General features: G+C 44.4%; 1 protein-coding gene across 1 annotated transcript in view; it reads left to right on the top strand.

Moving 5' to 3' along the window:
• Positions 1-21470, top strand: part of LOC146831408 (desmoglein-2-like) — a 410122-nt gene that overhangs the window by 272501 nt on the left and 116151 nt on the right. The window contains exons 9-10 of the mRNA XM_085605709.1: positions 16056-16378; positions 20795-20937. Of these exons, the coding sequence (XP_085461835.1) occupies positions 16056-16378; positions 20795-20937 (466 nt within the window). The remainder of the gene's footprint in view (positions 1-16055; positions 16379-20794; positions 20938-21470) is intronic.

Here is a 21470-nt window from a genome sequence, read left to right as displayed (position 1 = left end):
TGAGGAGGGCAGCTCCTGGACATCCGCTTTCCCTCGGTGGCAGTCAAGACACATGTCTTGACTGAAGTGCTTCAGGTGGGAGTGTCCCCATCAGAACAGCTTCTCCCTTTTAATGAGGCGCTTACTGATGTCCCGCTTGGGACTTGGTCCAAGCCCAGCACAGAGACTCATGTGAACAGGGCAATTGCCCTCTGCCATCGCTCTGCGCTTTTCCAGAGCGATGGCAGACCCAAACCTCCTCACACAACACCCCAGAGAGCTTTGTGGTCCAAGCCTACACCTCCCATGTAAATCCTTGCCCGTTCCCAACCGCACCGCCGAATTCGGAATCGAAGAGGCTGGATAACTTCGCCAAGAAGATTCTATCTTTCGTCCGTGGACACTGTGCGCCATTTGGGTCGCTATTCCCACGCACTGTGGAATACGTTTGCGCAGGTGCTGCCAACGGTCCCGTAGGAGGCCCAGGTTGTATTCTCCCAGGCTGTTGCCGACCACAGGGATGCAGCAAAGTTCATGATTCGATGTGGATTAGACACAACCATCTCACTGGGCAGAACGGTTTCATCGACAGTGGCTTTGCAACGCATCGCCTGGTTGAGTACGTCTGGCTTTTTTGGGACTGTCCAAGCATCGCTTATGCACATGCCCTTTGATGGCTTCGGCCTCTTTGGAAATGAGGCAGATTTAGCGCTGGAGCGCTTTGACGACGACTACCCCAATCTACCTTTTGCTCCTTTCATGGCCACGGAAGGGGCTTCTAACCGTGTCTGCAACCGCCCAGCTACAGCGGCGAGCAAGCTTCACAGCCTCTGCGTGGCAGAGGAACGTGGTACCTACCGGCCCCGTGGGTCGGTCAGCCAGCAGTCTAGTCAGTCCACCCCACCCCCTGCCAGAACCACATCCTCCTGTTACCATCATGGGCGACAAGATTTGCCATCACCTGTCCCACTAGCAGTCAATAACATCAGACAGGTGGGTTTTGCAGATCATTTGAAAAGGCTACTCCCTCCCTTTCGAGTCTACCCCTGCCTTGCCACCTACTAGCGACAGCCTGACCTTGGATTATCCGGCTCTTCTCTTCCAGGAAGTGACGGCCAAGGGAGTCCTAGAGATGATGCCAACACCAGAAATAGGTCATGATTGCGGTTCCCACTACATTTTGCTCTTCGTCCTATCCTCGACCTGCTCTTTCTCAATTGTTTCCTCAAGAAAAAGTAAAAAATGCTCACTCTAGTTCATGTCCAGTATGCCCTGGGTCCAGGATAATGGATGGTAGCGTTGGACTTGCACAGCACGTTTTTTCACCTCCCTGTCCTGCCTGCCCACAGGCGCTACCTGCGGTTCATGGCAGGTCCCAAGATCTTTCCATTCACTGTCTTCCCCTTTGGCCTTACCAGCACCCATCAGGTGTACACTAAGGGGATGGCAGTGGTTGCAGCTCATCTGCAGAGACCAGGGGTATCAGTCTTCCCCCATCTCAGCGACTGGCTGTTGAAGGCGGGCTCGCCCCACCTCCAGACTATGGTAGACCTCCTGTATTCGCTGGGGTTCGCTATCAACTTGCCGAAGTCACACCTGACTCCCTCTCAATTGCTCCCTTTCATCTGAGCTGTTCTGGACACAATGCGGTTTCGGGCCTATCCTCCCTAACAGCGTGTCCAGGATATTCAGGCTATGATACTGATGTTTCAGCCTCTATCCTGGATTTTGGTAAGACTGACTCTGAGGCTGATCGGTCTCATGGCCTCCTGCATCCTGCTTGTGACATATCCCCATTGGCATATGCAGTCTCTACAGTGAGACCAGAACTTCTGGTGGGCACAGCATCAGGGGAATCTCACTGACCTGGTCCAGATCTTGGAAGAAACTGCAAAGGATCTGCAGTGGTGGTAACGAGCCGCATTTGGGTCCGTGCAGACCCCTCTTCCTTCTTCACACAGATCTAATAGTAGTGACAGATACCTCACTCCTGGAATGAGACGGCCATCTGGGAGAGGTAGAGATCAGCGGAATCTGGTCTCCTGCAGGATCCAGACTCCACATCAACCGGTTGGAGCTCTGGGTGGCATTGAAAGCCTTTCTACCTTCCATCAAGGGAAAGCTAGTGCATATGTTCACAGACAACACTGTAATGTGGTACTGCAACAAACGGGGCAGGGTGGGGTCATGGACCCTTTGTCAAGAGGCCCTGCATCACTGGACATGGCTGGAACATCAGGGCATTTGCTTGGTGTTCCAACATCTGGTGGGCTCTCTGAGAGCAAGGACGGACAAACTCGTCCGCAGATGCGTAGCATATCACGAATGAAGTCTCCTTCTGGAGTTGGTGTAAGTGCTCTTTCAGCAGTGGGGAGAGCCTTAGTTAAATCTATACGCCACTGCTGAGAATGCTCTGTCAGCAGTTCTGCATGCTGGAGTTTCCAAGGCGACTGTGGCTCAGAGACTCTTTCATCTTGAGTGGAGCTCTGGCATCCTGAATGCCTTTCCGCTCATACCACTCCTTAACAGAGTTCTCAAGAAGATCAGGAATGACCAGGCCCAAGTCATCCCTTTGGCTCCGGACTGGGCTCGGAGAGTCTGGTGCACCAAGCTGTTGAGCACGGCCATCGGTCATCTGATCAAACTGCCCCCTCGGGAGGATCTTCTGTTGCAAAAGCAGGGGAGGGTTCTCCACCCGAACATGTCAACACTCTACCTTCCTGCGTGGAGATTGAGCGGCAACAGTTGACTGATTTAGACCTTCCTCCCAAAGTCTGTAACATTATATTGGCATCCAGGCGCCCCTCCACTAAGACTGTATATGCCTGCCATTGGGGAAAATGTTTGGCATGGTGTACAGAAAGACAGATCGTGTCCCCTTTCTGCCCTGGGTACTCTGAAGGGTTATCTCTCTCCTATTTCAGCCTTTCTGCAGTTGCCTGAACAGCCATCCCTCTTCTAAGAAATCTTTTTCTAAAAGGTTTACAAAATTCGTGTCCACCTTCTCCATTTTATTATGCCCCGTGGAACCTATCTCGTCCTCACTTTCCTTATGTGCACTCCCTTTGGGCCCCTGACCAATGTCCTCTCAGGCTCCTTACCATCAAGACATCCTTCCTGGTGGCTATAGCATCTGCTTGAGGATCAGTGAGCTTCAAGCCTCGTCATCCAATCCTCCTTATCTGAACATCTATCCAGACAAACTGGTCCTTTGTGTGAGAGCTTCCTTTCTCCTGAAAGTAGTCACTCCATTTCATGTAGGTCAGTCCATCACTCTGTCTACTTTTTATGCTCTGCTTCATTCCTCCAAGAAGTAGGAGCGTCTCCACCATTTGGGCCCAAAAAGAGCATTGTTGTTCTATCTTGACAGTACAAGAGTTTCCCGGGTGGCATACCAGCTCTTCCTGGGGTATGTTGGAGCAAAGAAAGGACAGACCGTACAAAAGAGGACAATCGCACGATGTATCGTACTCTGTATCAAAATCTGCTATGTATTGGTTAAGAAACAACCCCCTGAGGGTTGTGTGCTGATTCCACCTGAGCTAAAGCTGCTCCATTGCATTAGCACGCTGACTTCTGGTCCTGGACATCTGCCAGGCAGCAGCTTGGGCTTCCCATGTTTACCAAGCACTACTACCTGGACAGTCCAGTCCATAGGAATGGGCCTGTTGCCTGTTTGATCCTGCAGGACTTCCTCGTGTTAAATTGGTCCCCGGACCCACCTCTGTGGAGCTATTGCTTGCATATCTACTCAATCTGCGGCTAGAAGTCTATCAGATGAACAAGTTACTTACCTTCGGTAACGCATTTTCTAGTAGAGAGACTATCTAGCTGCAGATTCCTTACGGACCCACCCATCCTCCCTGCTCTGCAAACAAATTTCTAGGGACAGGGCTTTCCACTTTCTGGTCCCTAGTTTTTCACACCAGTTGTCAGTGTACTTTGTTGCTCCGTCCTTCTGGAGTGGAAAGTAGCAAAAAGTAACTGGTGTCTGCATGCTTGGGTGGCGCCTATAAAGGCACTGAGCACGTCACTTCTGGCACGGATGATGCCACATGGAGCCAAACGATGCAACCTACTGACTCGCAGGAGTACTGCAAAAAAAAAAATACCAGTCCTGTCTGGTGCCTGGGGATAATTCTAAGGTAAGGAATCTGCAGCTAGATAGTCTCTACCAGATAAGGCTTTACTGAAGGTAAATAACTTGTGCAACAAGGCTGAGGTACCTATTACAACTGTCATAGCAAGAGCCAGAAGGGCTATAATTGAATTAGAACATTTCACCAATTGAGGATAGAATGTCCTAAAATCAAGCAAGTAGGAAAAAAAGACTTGCATAGGAATGGGCACAAGAATGTCTCTGCCAGCAACTTCATTGTCTTTACGGTGGCTCCCAGCATTCCAATGTTCTAAATCGTATTAGAACATTGGAATGTTGAGAGCTCCATTGAAGACAGTGGAGCAGCAGTGGCCTGTTTAAGCTGGTTACCCCAGCTGCTCTCAAACATTACAATATTCTACGCCCAGCGTCTCTTTACTCTGCTTCTCCCGAATATGGACAAGGGAAAGAGCGAGGCAGAGGCTGTGGACCAGGGCACACAAGAACCTTACACCACCCCCTTCTTCCCATAGCTCACAATGTAACAAAGGACCACATGAGAGAGCTTGCATTCATTTGTTGACCCATTGAATATAGCAGCATATCCCGGTGCCGAGGGCTTTAACAGTTGATCTAGGCCCTATTTCCCCTATAACAAGGCTGAAGGGCCTATAGTAACAGCAACTGTCACAGTCGGAGACTAAAGGGCTATAATTATGTGAACATTCCACCCATTGAGGATAGAATGTCCTAAGCTAAACAAGGAGAAATAGAAAGACCAGTAAAGGAATGTGCACCAGAATGTCTGTACCAGCAACTTCATTGTTGTCATTGTAGCTCCCAGCATTCCATTGTTCGAAATAGAATTGGAAAATTGGACTGTTGAGAGCTTCATGGAAGACGGTGTAACAGCATTGCCTGTTAAGCTGGTATACACCAGCTGCTCTCAACATTACAATATCCTAAATCTCAGATACTTTCTTTACTCTGAATCTCCCGAATATGAAAAGTGAGGCAAAGGCTGTGGACCAGGGCACACAGGAAATGTCCCCACCTCTGTAATAATGACTGAATGCATTATATAGGTACAAATTACGTTTATTTCTTACAGCCCTAGACACGTCCTGCTCCCCCAGCATCTCATGACAACTCCACCACTTCCACAGTTGAACTGTCACCAGTGGAAATCTAGTGTGGTGTTATGCATTGGGCCAATGACATTGGAAGAACCTGTTTGCTTCACAATGCCTAAACCCCAAGCTTGTGATGCAAACTACATCACATCATTGCAACACATCTTCCTCTCTCAAATTTGAAAATACAGAAAACATTTAAAATGGTATGAGTGCCTTGTATCATGATAAATAAAATTGTACATAAAAGCTTTAAGCATTAAGACTGGCATTAATACCACACAATATAAGAGAAAACCCTGTACAAAGAAAAATTTCATTAGTTTCATATGACATTAATATACAGAAACATGCCAACATCAAATGGACTAAACGTTAATAAAATAGTCATCATATTTCCTCAATTTGGTAATGACTCTACCAAACCTACCCTTTTTGCTTTGGCAGCTATTAGTTTTGTCCAACTTTTTAGACACACCAAGCTCATTTCCTTGCTCACAACTGCCATTAGTTGGTGAACAAATATAAACTGTCACTTCACACAAACCATCATCTAATTCACCATTCAAATCTCTCGTATTGTTCCCCTCTTAATCCATCCAATCATTACTATTAGATTTGTAGTCAGTTAACTTCTCACTAGGATGACATTTTGCCACTCTGCTCATGTGCCAAACCGTCCCATCGCTTAGTTTAACTGAATTGCAAAACATTTCATGGATACACATGGATTGTGATAATCTACTTTCACTTTTCTTATTCTGTCCTACCTTAACCCAATCACCACACTTTATTACCACTGTTTTGTTTCCATACTTTGTCATGCCACTCCTTGTAAGATTTTTTGGCGAAGACAATTTTGTTTGTCACAAATTCTGTAAACTATTCTGTTTGTTTGTAAGAAGTCATCCAACTCAAATCCTTGCTTAAAGCCTGACTTCCCTACATCATTGTAAATAGACTGTTGCCGAGAATAAAGCTGAAAGTGATCAAATTAATTTACAAATCTCACCTTCCCAATCTAATTTATTACCTTTGGACATTTGTATACTTCCTTTGAGCACCCTGTTAAAGCGGTCAACTTAACCATTTCCTTCGGGGTGATAAACAGATGAAGTTTTGTGCACAATAGCATTACATTCCGAAAATATTTTAAAACAAGCAGACAAAAATCGTGGGCAGATATCCATGATGACACATTTTGGTAGCCCTTCCCTCATGAAGATTTTGTCCAAGAATGTAATGATGCTTGTTCGATCAGCACTGCGCACAACTTTAATCACTGACCATTTTGACAAGTAGTTCACAAGTACTAAAATGTACTTGAACTCTCAATCCGTACATTCCACGGGTCCTACAACATCCACACCAATTCTCTCCCATGACATATTTGGACTCTCAATGGGACTTAAAGGTGGGTTAACGGTCTTGAGACACTTATCTGAATTGTTCCATTCAGCGCATTCACAAACTATAATCTCAATTTGCTTGTCGAGACCCAGCCACCAATAGTTGTATTTCACTTTGGCTACAGCAAGATGTCACTGATGGCATAATTTTAGTAACTTTTTCCTTAAGGTACATGTGGAACTACCCTTACACCTCTGAATTACAGGTTATCCTCAATACACAGCCCATTTCTTACTTCCCAAAACATTAATTCTTCTGATTACCTTTATTAGGCCAGACTTTTAGTAAAGTAACTTGCAATGTTCTTTAAACAATCATCCTTATTCATATGGTTCTTCCACTCCATAAGTGTTCTAAACCACCATCAAATAGCTGTGCTACTTTGTCACCCTCTTGCATCATTCCATCTTCCTTTACGTTGGGTAAAGGCAATCTATTTAGAAAATCTGCTACCCTGTTCTTGACTCTCTGCCTGTATTCAATGTCATAGGTGAAATCCAGTAATTTTACTGAAATTCTACTTCATCTTGGGGATTCATTTTGTAAGCTGGTGGTAGTCAATATTTTGTAAGAGACTTATGATCAGATCGTAGCAGAGCATGGAAACCCCACACATACTGATGGAGTTCGATCACAGAATCTTTCTTCAGCATTTGTAAGGGAACATAAAGCAAACGCAACCACCCATTCATTACGTTCATTATCACATTGTGAAAGAACAGCGCCTAGACCTTTATTCCTTGCATCTGTGGTTTCTATAAATTTGCAAGTGGGATCATAACCTTTTAGAAAAGGTGCATTGCAAATTATTTCTTTAAATTTTCTAAGGATTCATGGCGCACCTTCGTCCAAGCAAATTTCACCCTTCATTTGAGTAATTGCCGTATGTAGTCGGTTTTCTGACAATAGTTTTTTAATGAATTTTGAATAATATTCTCTAAGCCCATGAAGAGCTCTGACACCACCTTTTCCTATTGGACTGGGTGCATTCTTAATAGCATCAACTAGTCCCAGTTTAGGTTTGATACCATCTTTGCAAATACTGTGGTCCAAATAAACCGCTTTATTCTGTGCAAATTTACACAAGTGACGGGGAGCTGGGAGGATCTAGTGGTTGTCACAGCAAAGGTACAAAAGGAAATACAATGTGGCAGACAAAAAATGTGAACATAGGGAGACCCTACAAAACACCAACCCCCACGGTGACAATAACGGATGCATCCCCCAAGGGTTGGGTAGCACATACAGGCCACCTAAAGGTTAGAGGACTCTAGAACCACATGAATGCCATAAAGCACATAAACTATCTAGAGATGAAGACAGTTCTTTCCTTGAAAGCATTCCAGGTGCATACAAAAGGACTTACTGTACTGGTCCAAACGGGTAACACAACAGCTATATTCTACCTCAACAAACGGGGAAACAAAGTCCTTTCTGCTGTCCAAACTGGTACAAGAGATATGGAGGTGGGCGATCCTAATGGAAACCACGCTACAAACAATCCAACTACCAGGGAAACAAAACAGAGGCAGACCGACTGAGCAGGCAAGACTACACCTCCTGCAAATGGAAGATGTAGCATGAGGTACTGGACAAGGTCTTCAAAATCTGGGGTCACACCAAGCAAAGACCTTTTTGCAAACCTGCAAAGTGCAAAATACCTAGGCCTCCAGGTTCACTTACCACCAATCCAAAGCGAATGCCCTGTCAAACTGGTCAGGGAAATTTGCATACGTCTTTCGTCCGATTCCCCTGATCTCAAGAGTACTGGACAAAACCAAAACACCTGGGACATGGTTCATCCTCATAGCCCCACAATGGGTCAGAAAGACCTGGTACTCATACCTATGGGAGATATCCAGAGGGCAAGTGATCCCAATCGGGGCAGAACAGGATCTGCTCACCATGCAAAACTAAAGAGTGTACCACCTGGAACCTCCAACCTAGCAGCATGGCTCCTTCCTGAAGACCTAGAATTTGGTAATCTACAGCTACCCCCAGAACAATAGAAATCCTTAGGAAGGCTATGAAACCAAGCACAACAATATGCTACATGGAAAAGTGGAACAGATTCATCCACTGGTGCACAGACAACAAGAGGATACAGACCAGGACAGACTGGAATCTGTACTAACGTACCTCACACACCTGTTCGATAACGGCCTGATCTACACATTGCTACATGTTCACTTACCCACATAGTATACTAAAGGTGCGATAAAAAGAACAGTCTATTCACACTTCCTGTGGTGAAAAGATTCCTAGAAGGGTCAAAAAGGGTAGTGCCATAGTGCAAGCTTCGATGTGAAACCTCAACACAGTACTGACTTAATTGATGACTGAGCCTTTTGAGCCAATGCACAATACTGATTTAAAGTTTAAAACCCTAAAGACAACCTCCATATATTGATTACATGCCTACACGGGGTCGGCGAGCTACAAGCACTGACGACACAGGAACCATACATGCAAATTCACAAGGACAAGATGATCTCGAAACAAACCCACAGCTGCTACCAAAGATGGTATCTCCATTCCACGTGAACCAAAGCATACAACTACCTGCTTTCTTCCAAAAACACAAGCAGTGAAAACCCTTCACCCACTGGACTTGCGGAGGGCACTGATGTACTTCCTACAGGAAATAAGGGGTTTTCATAAGGGGAAACAATTGTCTCCTTTGCCAGAGCAAGCAAGTGATCACCAGTGACCAAGGGAAGAATCTCACGATGGTTTTAGAGACTATACAAACCTGCTACAATAGAGCGGGAAAAACATTACCCATGCGCTCCAGAGCACACACAACCAGGAAGAAGGGCACAATGCTTGCATTCCTAGCAAACGTACCCATTGATGAAATCTGCATGACAGCAACTTGGTCATCACCACACACCTGCACAAAACACTACTGCTTGGACATCCAAATGAACAAGGAAGCCTAGGTGAGACAGAACGTACTTTAACACCAGTTGGCCAACACATCCACACTTCTACCCAACCTACCCAATGAATGGGATACCGCTACATAATCTGATGCACAGCATGTGAATCCAGAAAAGGATTCATGCTGCAAAACGAAATGGTTACTTACCAGTAGGAGTAGATTTTTAGATTGAAGAATGTTCTGGATTCACATGCGACCCACCCACCTCCCCAGAAGTGGGAGATGAAGCAAACAGGTGGGAAGGAGAATAACTAGGGGGGGGGGACTAAATCTGAAGATGGTGACCACGCACAGGAACTTCCGGGGCGCTGTCTGACACCACATAAGGGATAGACTTACCACCAAATGGTCATTGGAGATGCCCCCCCAAAAAAGAGAAGAAAATGTGTTTCTGGACTCAACCAATAGATTGCAGAGTAAAGCATAGCATGTGAATCCAGAAAATTCTTCAAGCTGCAAAACTACTACTACTGGTAATAAACCGTGTGTTATGTGAATTTGTACAATGCGGCTAATCACCCGTGAGAATATCTAGGTGCTGAGTGGGGCAGGCCTGAAGGGGGAAGGAGATCATGCCTGTTTCGTCTGGAAGAGTCAGGTCTTCATGTTCCTTTGGAATTCTATGAGGGAGGGGGAGGTTCTGAGGTGTTTTGGGAGGTCTTTCCGGGTCTCTGCTGCGAGATAGGTGACAGAGCATCCTCTGCTTCTGGTCTTCTTGTTGCAAGAGTGGTGTGTTCTTTCTTGGGATGCAGATCGAAGGTGCCTACTGGGTTGGTAGAAGTTGAGTCGGTGGTTGAGGGGAGATGGACCGGTGTTGTGGAGAGCTTTGTAGTCGAGGGTGAGTAGCTTGAACTTCCATCTTTCCTGGACTGGGAGTCAAGTGGAGATTATTGAGGTGTGGAGATATGTAGTTATTTCACGGGATGTTCAGGATGAGTCTGGCGGTGGAGTTCTGAGTGGTTTGGCATTGGCGTAGGACAAGGGTGTTTCCGTAATCAAGTCTACTTGTGATGAGAACCTGGGTGACAGTCTGGTGTTCAGTGAGATCCACTTGAAAATCTTGCTTAGCATTCGCAGACTATGGAAGAATGATGAGGAGACAGCGTTTATCTATCTGCTCATGGAGAGGTTAGTGGCCTGAATGATCTTGAGTTACTTGGTATGGTCCGCAGGGGTGGGTGGTGGTCCAGGTTTGGAGGGCCACCAAGAGGCGCCCTGGGGGAGTGGTTGTTGCCGAAGATTAGGACTTCAGTTTTGTCTGTGTTGAGCTTGAGGCATTTTGTTTTTTTCATCCAAGCAGCGACATTGCGCATGCAGTTGGCGCAGTTTGCTATTATGGTGCTGGTTGAGTTGGTAAGGGAGAGGATGAGCTGTGTCTCGTCGGTGTAGGATACTATGTTGATGCCGTGGGCTCTGATGATGTCTACGATGGGCGTCATGTAGACATTTAAGAGTGTTGGGCTGAGTGATGATCCTTGAGGGACTCCACAGAGGAGTTTCTTGGGTTCTGAGGTGTATGGCGGACGTCTAAGTTGTTGAGTTCTGTCTGTGAGGAAGGAGGATATCCACTTGAGGGCCAGTCCACAGATACCAGAGTACTGAAGCTTTCCGATGAGTGACTTGAGGGAAACCATATAGAAAGCTGCGAAGAGGTCGAGGAGGATGAGTGCGGCTGGTTCTTTTCGGTTGAGGATTCTTCTGATGTCATTTATGGCAGCAGTGAGGGCTGTCTCTATACTGTGGTTGTTGCAAAAGCCTGATTGAGTGCATTTTTGGGGTTGATGGAGTTCTAGGGGAACTGCGATGGGTATTGATGGCTTTCTCAATGACTTTACCTGTAAAAAGGGAGTAGCAAGATGGGTCCATAGCAGCGGAGAGTGTTTGGGTCTGCTGTGGTCAGTGATGAGCACAGAGGGAATGATTGTTCTTCCAAGGTTGTATATGAAGTGGGGTCTTGGGTCTGAGGTAGCTCCTGAATGGATGGTTTTCATTAGGGTGGTAGTTTCTTCGTTCAAGAGGGGTTTCCAGTTGCTTAGCTGCTGTTTTGCGATGAAGGAAGGGTCTGACTGGGCGTGGGAGTTCTTATCGGTATGCTGTGGGTCTAATGTGTTGTAGATCTTGGCAATCTTCTGTTCGAAGACGTTTGAGAGGTTGTTGCAGAGTGCTTGGGATGGGATTGTCATTGTTGGCAGTTGCTGGATTGGAAAACACCTTGACAGTGGTGAAGAGTTCTTTGCCATTGTTGGAGCTGGCTTTCAGTCTGAGAGTTAGGGCCTTTTTTGTTGTGTCTTGTAGTTGTTGGGGGTAGATGTTGAGAGTGGCTTTGTTTGTAGATCTTGCAATGGTGATTTTGTCGAGTCTCCATTTTCTCTCAAGTTGTTTGCAGTGGCGCTTGGACTGCCTGAGGTTGTTTTTGGACCAGCTGGGACATTTGTTGTTTTTGTAGGTCTTGTTTCTTGTGTGAGTGGTGCGGTTGGCACAGTTGGCAAGCCATTTATTGAAGAGCTTGGTGTCAACATCAAGGTTCTCAGTGTGGTTGGGTGGGCATTCCTGTAGGGTTTTGGTGCAGTTTTGGGTTTTTCTGGTGGGGTGGCTTGGTAGGTGGGTATCTTAAAATGTATGATCTAGAGTTCAGACCATGTGATTGGAGTTGTGTGGGTTGTGGTGATCCTGTTGGAGGAGAAAATAGAGTTGAGGGTGTTGCCTGCTATGAGTCAGAGGTTGTCAAGGAGGGATGTGAGGTTAAAGTCTGTGGTGTCTTCAAGTTAGATATTGAGATCCCAGAGAAGGATGTTGTTGGTTGATTTGACAGAGAGGGGAGTGATGAAGTTTGCAATGTGGTTGCAGAATTCCGGGGGGATGGTAGTGGAGGCTTATTTTAAGGGTGGCATTGTGGTCCGTTCGTATTTTGAAGTGGATGTGTTCCATGAGGCTGATGTCAGAGTCCTTAGAAGTGGTGCAGCCAGTTGTGTTTTGTAGATGATTGAGAGTCCTCTGGTTGGTTTGTGGGTTCAGTCCTAGAATATGATTTTGTAGGCGGGCAGGATGACTTCGACTATATCCGGGTGGGGGCTGGGTTGAGCCATGTTTCGGTTAGAAAGAGGAGATTGGTGTGCTGCTGTTGAAGAGTTCCCTGATTTTGGTGGAGTGTTTCTCGAGGGATTAGATGTTGATGAGAATGGCATTGTTTATGCGGAATGATGGCGTGCATCGGTTGTTTGGAGGTGTGTCTGCATCTGAGGTGTCGCAGGTGGAATTGCAATGGGTGCAGGAGAAAGGACCTACCATGGTGTTGAAGGATGTACGGCAGCAGCATGTTTGCCGGTGAGTGTTGTTGAGGTCACGGAGGAGTAGTGGCAGAGTTCTTTGGCTCCAGTGATGGATGTGGTTGTGTTTTGGATGGTCGTGTGGTCAGGGTTTCTGGTGCTGGGAGCAGTCCAGGCGCAGACTGGGGCAGACGGGCTTGCCTTTGTTACACCCACAGCCTGAATTAAGTAGGTCCTAGGGTGGACAGGGCTTCAGTTGGCGGGAAGAATGATGAGCGGCAAAACCCGGGCAATGGTGAGGTCGTTGGTCAAAAGTGTCAAGCTAGATACCTGTATACCTGCTCAAGTTGGATACATTCAAGGTCTTTTGCCTTGCTGAAATGTTAATCTATTTATCAACACAAATATTATGTCCCCTGAAATTAAATTTTCTCTGAGGTTGCAGTGTGTTGCTCTATAGCAGTGGTTCATGTTCATGCTTGTCCACAGTCATTGCTAATTGCCCTGACCAATTTGGAGCACAGTTGAATAAGACATTAAAATCTCTTCTCCAGACAAATATTTACATTGGGCGGGGGTACAAATTCACATTAATTACCTAAATATTCATATCAATGCAACTACTAATGATATTTGACAAATTAGCAATTTAAGGTATATTTTTTGCAGGGTCTCTTCAGCCTTGCTGTCACTTGTCACAATGAATGTGCTAGTGGAGTAACATAGTAAGATTAGTGCCCAATTGCAAGTTCATTTTTATATAGCCTTCTAGTAGATCAGACAGGTTTGTGTTGTAAATAGCACCTGCATATTTGCCCAAATTTGACAATTAGAATGATACAACCTATGGTGATGTTGAAGCATAAAGGTTTACCAAAATGGTATTCCAGCCATCCAAATCGCAGCATGCAGTTACCTTGAAGAGAATGTTACTCTTGTGGCATGAAATGTAATAGATTCATGTGATGCACATCCCAAATATGACACCAGTTGTCAATTGATGTTCCTAACAGCACTCTATACCATCACTCCCATTTTGCTTTCTCCAACTGCACTTGCATATAAACACTGTTCTGCTCTTTTGCTTTGCAATGGCCACATCTGTATCCCTTGAGGATGTGCTACTGCCTTCTAGTCTCACCCATCAATCAAGAAATGTTACTGACAACTCACTGATGTTGTCCCATTGACTTAAAATCCTCACAAGTTGAATTGGATTCAGTGATGGAAACATCTGAATCATTTAAAAAGCCACTGCAGTTGCAGAGGTGCTCCCACACCTTCATATTAGGTTAGCAGCTAAGGTAGAACAAAATATGTAACCTTTACGAGTAGTCCAGGACCAGAATATAAGGTTTCACCCCACATGTTTGGTGCTCTAAAATACACAAACAAAACACCTAGGATACTTCCCACAAAGTCTTGGGCCTCAACAGTTCCAACAATCCCCTTGAAAAACAAAGTGACCATTTGAGTCCTTAACTGATCACTGAACTTCATCTGACTGGCAGAGCCCTAACTGAACACCATTGACAGGATATCTAATGACTGAACATCCACGTCACACCAATGCCTAAATGTGCCTTGTCCTTTTTACTTTTAATTTGGGATCTACAAGACTGAGTCAAGGTTTTATAGTAGTGGGAACATCCGTGGTACTCGAGGCTTCCACTAAAGTCTTTGGTAGCATTGGTCCAAAGTGGAAACTGATTAGTTCTGAATTACAGAGGCTTCACCTAGTAATATTACTGGTGCTGGTTTGACTAAAAAGATGGCTGAAACAGATTCACAGTCAGGATGACCTCCTGCTGATAACCAAACTGGAGCTCATGCTTCTGGAGTGCAGACCAACTGCCTCGGGGTACCTCTGGGACTCCAGAAAGGGGAAAGCAAGCATGCTAGTGTCACAGAATGGGTTGATGGCGATTTAGGCTTACCCAGACATTGACTTCAGGTGATTCACCAACTCCACACCTAGGTTATTTACTTGCTCCCTTCTGTGCAACTGGCATGTAACAATCCAGTGTCCCCCTGGGAAGACTCAGTTCACCAATCTATTTTCAAACTGGTTGTTTCAGCCAGCTAGGCCTTGCCCAGATTGACTAGGAGTCAGGTCGCTCCTCCTTTCAGGCGTAATCCAACTCCTCTGCTGACAGGTAAGTCCGCCTCCTCCTACGTCACAGATGCAAGGTGACTACATAGAAGGGTAACAGTCCAATGGAGATTCTACTCCATTAAGCATAATGCAAGATGTGTGAGAGGGGTGAAATTCTCCAAGGCAGGCAAAACGAAATTGGAACAAAGTAACCGAATCGAAATACTCTCCCATCCACCACACATTTAGGTTTTGGAAAATACCCGTTCCCATGACCTCCGAGCAGTTCACAGGGTTTGGAAAAAACACTACAGCACTCCTCTTCCATCTCCTTTCCTTGTGAGCCACACATCTTCCATACAGAATAGCACCATGTTCCAGATATGGTTAAAGTAAAGGACCTCAGTTATGGTGACTGGCTGGACCGTACTGGGGAAAGACTATATGCATTCTCACCATAGGGGTACAGTTAAAAGGACTGTGCGACATAGATGCCACACCCAACCATGATGTAGCCTGTGTTGAGAGGCCACTGAGGGTACATTCCAGCTGTCCCACTTACATCAGAGCACATATTTCTGATATTAATAGAAATCAATTGTAAGTGGAGCACCTTAAATGAACCTACGTGAGTATTGAACTCACTGGAGGGGAAGCACAGGGCAGCGCTGAAAAACATACTAGAGCACAGTGGCACAGTTTCCGACAGCTATGTAGACCGCTTTCATTCTGATATTTTTAATATTAGATAAACAATATGTAAAAAAATTGGTTTTGATAGTACTTTCAGATGAACAATTACTGAAAAAAGGGTTCCATTGGGAAAGATCTCTGCAGCATAGCTGCAGAAGTCCTGCATTTAAAATAGCACATGCCACATTTTAAGGAAAGAGAGTGAGATGGGTTCCTCTTTCAGTCCAGTACCTCATATCTGCACGTTGTACAACTGGGTGGAAACATTGTCTTCAATTAGCAAATGGGCTGTTTTAGAGGGAAAAAAATTCTTATTTTCAACATTTGTACTTTTTTCATGTAATATAAAATGAGCATATGTCTAAAGATACACTACTTTATGAATGTTTCTGGCCTATGTTGAAATTTTGATGAACCCTTTTCACTTGTTTTCTAGGAAGTTGACTATGAAGAATTACAAAACATGGAACTGAATGTTGTTGTGTCTAATAAGGCAGCTTATCATAGCTCGATTACTAGCAGCAGTGCTGGAGGTGGTGGTGGTGGCGGTGCTGCTGGTGGTGGTGGTGGCGGCGGTGGTGCAGCAAAATCTGTTCCAATCAAAGTAAAGGTAAAAAACGTGTCTGAAGGTCCTATGTTCCGGCCAAAAAGAAAATCTTTTTCTGTAAGTGAAAATAAAAAGAGCACCACAAAGTATCAGATAATTGGAAGTTATCCGGCAACTGATGGAGACACTTTACAAAATGCTAAGAATGTCAGGTAAGAGATCTAATTTTGCAGTGTGGAGTTTTTTAATAGCTGATTGATAACACTGCATTTGTTTTGTATATCTTCATTTTTGCATTTACGTTCCAGTTATTATAGCTGCTTTTATAATGCTTACTGTAGGGATCCACAGTATATCTTGGTGACCCTAAAAAGGAGGTTTGTGCAGGTTTTTATTCCTGTGCTTTTCGTGGTTTAACTTTGAATCTTGTGCCACTCTTTCCCACAAGTGCCATTTTATTTGTTTCTATTTTAAAATAATGCTAAAGACTGATCAACTACACATGCATTAAAATAGTGTGTTGAAATTAATACAAATAAATCTGCTTCGAATATCAGGTTTTCGAACTCCTTCATCTTATTTATACAGCATTTATATGATCAAAATGTGTCAGGTTTGCCAAAGTATGATTTTTAAATTAAATCACCATTATCTAATTAACTAGTGATCAGAAGAGTGAAAGGTTTCTGATAAATACTTGTAACCACAGATTCCTCACCGTAAAATATTGCCCAGGCGCCAGATAGATAAGGAGATTTCATTGTGGTCCTCCTGCCTGCTGTTTGGAGGCGCTATGTGGCTCCAATATGGCTCTATATCTCCCTGGAAGTGACAGAGCGAAGCCATATATAAGCACCACTCCTGTGTACTGATGTCAGTTCCTTTCTTTCTGTGCCTTTCAATGTAGCCCCGTTCCTGAATTTGTCAATTTCCTGATGGCTTCCAAACTCCATACAGTGTGCTAGACAACCTCTCCCCAAAATAAAACAGGACTCAACTTGTGTTGTGTCTGTAGGAAGCAGATGTCTGTCATAGACTTCATGGGGTGTGTATTGAGACGCAACTCTGGAAGTCATTTGAGAAGTGAGCACTTCTCAATCCAAAGGTGGTTTGAAAGCGGAATGTGAAGCTGTACGACTCATAGCAAAATAAATTGCTACCTTTGCACAGGGCCCAGACTCAGTCCAGATATCGGGCTGTCCTGCGACCATTCCAATTCTCACTCAGTCTTCAAGTAAGTCCAAGTCCAAACACAATCCCAAAAAGTTCAAGCAACATTCGACCATGTCCTGCCACTCCAACTTCAGCGAGAATGCAGAAGGGTGTGAAGATGCAAGCCTCTCTTGCTAGTCACTGAGCAGATTCCTCAGCTGATCCCAATGCGCTCAGTTTCCTGAGCCATCCTCGACCATGCAGCACATTGAGGCCTACCAAGAGGCCATGCTGCAGATATTGAGTGTTCTTCCAGCTCCCTATATATAGCATGCCTTCGGGCCTCAAGTATCAACAGGGGCTGCCAGCCGGTTTACCATTGACTGGTCCTATCCTGGTGCCCTATGTTCCCTTGGGACCTGCTACCAGGCCTATACTGAATCCATTCCAAACGTCCACAGGTGCCCCATGAGCCACACAACAGATTCTCACCTGCCTAATGATATATCTGCATGCTATGCAGCCATTCCAGGGTTGCTCATCAACATAATGTTTTTGTAGGCTGAGGATTCGGAGGCTGATTATTTAATTGAATTGAATTTCAAGAAGAAAAAGACCAAGCAGTTCATTCCTGTGTTAAAGACCTTCTCAAAAAGCTGTTTAGGTAAAGATGAAGTTAAAGCGAGCCTCGCAGGATGCTTTGTATATTACAGGCAACAACAACAACTGTCCACTTTTAGTCAGAGACCAACATGCCTCTCAAGCAAAATTGGCAAGTCGCATTAGTCCTGTCTGGGTTGGCAGTCCTGGCCATCTGTCAAATCAGCAGAAGTACAGCCAATGCCAATCCTCCTTTGAAAACTTTCAGGGTAATAGCCAATCCAGATCCAGAGGCACCTACTACATTTCAGGAAATGTACACACATACCATCTAACCAAGTTAGTGAGTTATCACTGGAGAATCACAAGTCAAAACTGCATCCTTAAGCAACAACTGTGATCGTTTCCAGGTTGGGATTTCCATTTGTGTATCTCTGCACCACAGGCCAGAATAGGAAGTTGCCTCAGTTTTGAGTCATACTCCTCCCTTTATATGGTTTCCTGGGGGCTGTCTGCAGGTTCAGCTGATCTTAAGGCCCTTGGTGCATGTTGTCGCTGATACCACTTTTGTCAGAAGTTTTTGAAATGTGTGGGAACCTTAAGCAATGCTGATTCGATTTCCCCAGTCTGGCCATGGAGGAGCTGTTCGGCTGTTTTGGTAGTACTCAGTCATTGGCTGCCTCTCCCATGCAGAAGACCTGCTGTCCCAGCAAGATGGACGTGTCCTCCACCCCAGTACCCTATACCTCAACTTCAAGCATTGAAATTGAGCGGTGTCAGCTAGTGTCCCTCTGTCTTCTTGATGAAGTCACAGACATCTTGTGGCCAGTAACCCCACTAAAAAATTCATATATGCAGGTCATTGGACCAATTTTGTTCAATGGACTGGGCTGGTGTTAACCCCTTTAAATCTTGCCTTTCTGACCTCTTGTGGTTTGCGTTATTCCGTGCACTTGAGGATTTGGTGGTGGCTACAATTCATGGCTGTCTGGTGGCCCTGTCTGCCTTCGTTTACCTTCTTGATCAACAGTCCCTCTTTCGATTAACTCTAGTGGCAAATTTTCTAAAAGTTTGATTTACTGGTTTCCTACCACACCAGTGGGTAGACTGGACCCTGGATGTGTGTTGTCCCACTACATCAACCTTACTCGTCAGGACAGAGTGGATGATCAGCTCTTTATGGGCTTTACCAGAGTTAAGAAGGGCAAGGCATGACCAGTCTCACTAATGTATTACGCCATTCTCTAAATCAAGATCTGCTACGCTTTAGCCAAGAAAGAAACTCCAGAGGGCGTTCGTGCCCATTGAATCTCAAGCCATGGTTGCATCCATGGATCTGTACAGAGGCGTTCTGGTGGCTGTCATTTGCCAGGTGGCTCCATGATCATCTTTGCTTATTATTCCCAAGAAATAATGCTTCACCTTTCAAATGTTTATTGAGAAGTATTTTGCTCAAGCTGTGTTTCATTACTACGTTGGTTAACCAGTGCTATTCAATACCACCTCCTACTGAGTTGTAGCTTTTGGACATGTTCATAAAGTGAAGAGTCTCCAGGAAGATGTATCCGTCGGAAGCAAATGTCATTTATTCTTGGTAATAATATTTCTGGTAGATAATACTTTTCTGCAAACTTCCCTCATGGCCCACCCTCCTCCCCTAATGAGTTAGTGCTCTGCCTAATATGATCCCATGGTATGCAAACATGTTATGTGCTTTATTTGTCACTCTAAGTGCTGTTTCAGTTTCTCTCCAAATGTGTAGTTGTAGTGCAGAAATAGTGCCAGAAACTGATTTTGGCGCACAAGCTGGCGTCTAATATACTTAAGTGATATGCAACAACAATGGTCCTGTAGGAGAGTCAACAGAAAGTACAAGGCTCAACTAATTTGCTTATCCTACTGTCATTTGTCTATACCAGCCTCCTCAACCTTGAGGTAGGCAGTGTGATATTGCTTCTATCAATACGGAAGTGTGTATATAATAATACAAATTCTGATCACACACAAATAAGTAAATGCATACATTTTTTATATATGCAATTTGACAGTATAATTACATTATTTGCTTGTGGTCACTCCAGATAGAAGAATAAGAGAAAGAAGATGCTCAAAGAGAGTGCCTCTGTGTGAAATTTTCAAACCAAGAACAAATGGATGAAATAGGACTCATACGTATATCATAATCATTACAGGGAAGCCTGTCCGTTACATTTGTTTTACAGGATAAATGTGATCTCATAGAAAAAGGGTAATTGTCTCCATCACAATTGCCCCTTTATGGACCAACTATTCAATCCAGGGTTTGTAAAGTGTTGACATTTTGACCCGGCGAAGGCAAAGGGGCCAGTTAAAGCCTCATCAGCAGGTCTTCATTAGGATTAGAATGGGAACAACCTGGAATTATCAGTCCTCCGGTGAGGGATCGATAGAGTAATATTTTTTAAAGAAAAGTCCCTATTTCAATTGTTACCAATCTACTATGTAGTATGCTATGCTATGCTGTGCTTATAGGCTTCATGCACACTCCCCGCAAACACCGCAGATTGTTACACTGTTACCCTAGTTAGCCTTTATGTATGCTCACATTATGCTAATGGACATATCTTGATGTTAGTCGGTCTTTGCTGTACGTGCTTGCATTTTATTTGAAACACATGTAATTGCCTGGATCTTGTCTTTCCACACAGTCCATATGTAACAGTATTTACCCTATGTGTAACTTTTGTGTCTGCTATCTTATATTTAAAGCACTCTGATGCCCTCGGGCCCAGTTTGTGCTATATAAAGCTCCATAAATAAATATATAAGAAGAATTTGCATTTATACCATCATAGGTGCATGTTGTAGTAAATAATTACTGTTGTATTTCACCACAGATATGCAAAGGAATCGGACCCAGACAATTGGTTTCTGATTGATCCTAATACTGCTGAGATCAAACTAGCAAAAATACCAGACCGTGAATCACCATATGTAGTCAATGGAACTTACGTGGCCAAAATTTTGGCCATTAGTGATGGTGAGGATTTTTTTCTCTACATAGATATATTCATAAACAAGCAAAGCACTTTATATGGCTCTCTTTGTGTCTTATCCTGGGAGTGGGAGATGGTTGAGGAAGGGGCAGTGGCAAAATGTTTCTACTGAATAAATATTGGAACACCTTCTGTGAAAAAAACATCTTTCTCGTTTTTTTTTTTTATTGCTTTCCTCCTACTTGGCGACTTACTTTTGTGGTTGATGGTATCTTAGGTTGCTGAGAGGTTAAGGATTAAGTACAAGTCCCTTCCCTAGATATTCACTGGCTCAAGTTCAGCACCCCTTGAGGCCTAAACTAGGACTTGTGATATGCTATAAACATAGTTATGTTCTGCATTTTCTTTTTAATTCAAAGAAGACCTAATAATCTATGATCATTTTGCTCCGGTGCAGCTGGGTGTAGTTTAACCTCTGATCAAAGGAGAGGGTGCCTATAATTAAGCAGGTACATCTGATTGGAACACTAACAAAATCCATCCTCTGTTCGCTGCAAAAATGCATTAAGGAAACCTA

The sequence above is a fragment of the Triturus cristatus genome, chromosome 5_1 (assembly GCF_964204655.1).
Source record: "Triturus cristatus chromosome 5_1, aTriCri1.1, whole genome shotgun sequence".
NCBI classification, from domain to species: Eukaryota; Metazoa; Chordata; class Amphibia; order Caudata; family Salamandridae; genus Triturus; species Triturus cristatus.
This window is presented reverse-complemented; position numbering and strand designations above follow the sequence as displayed.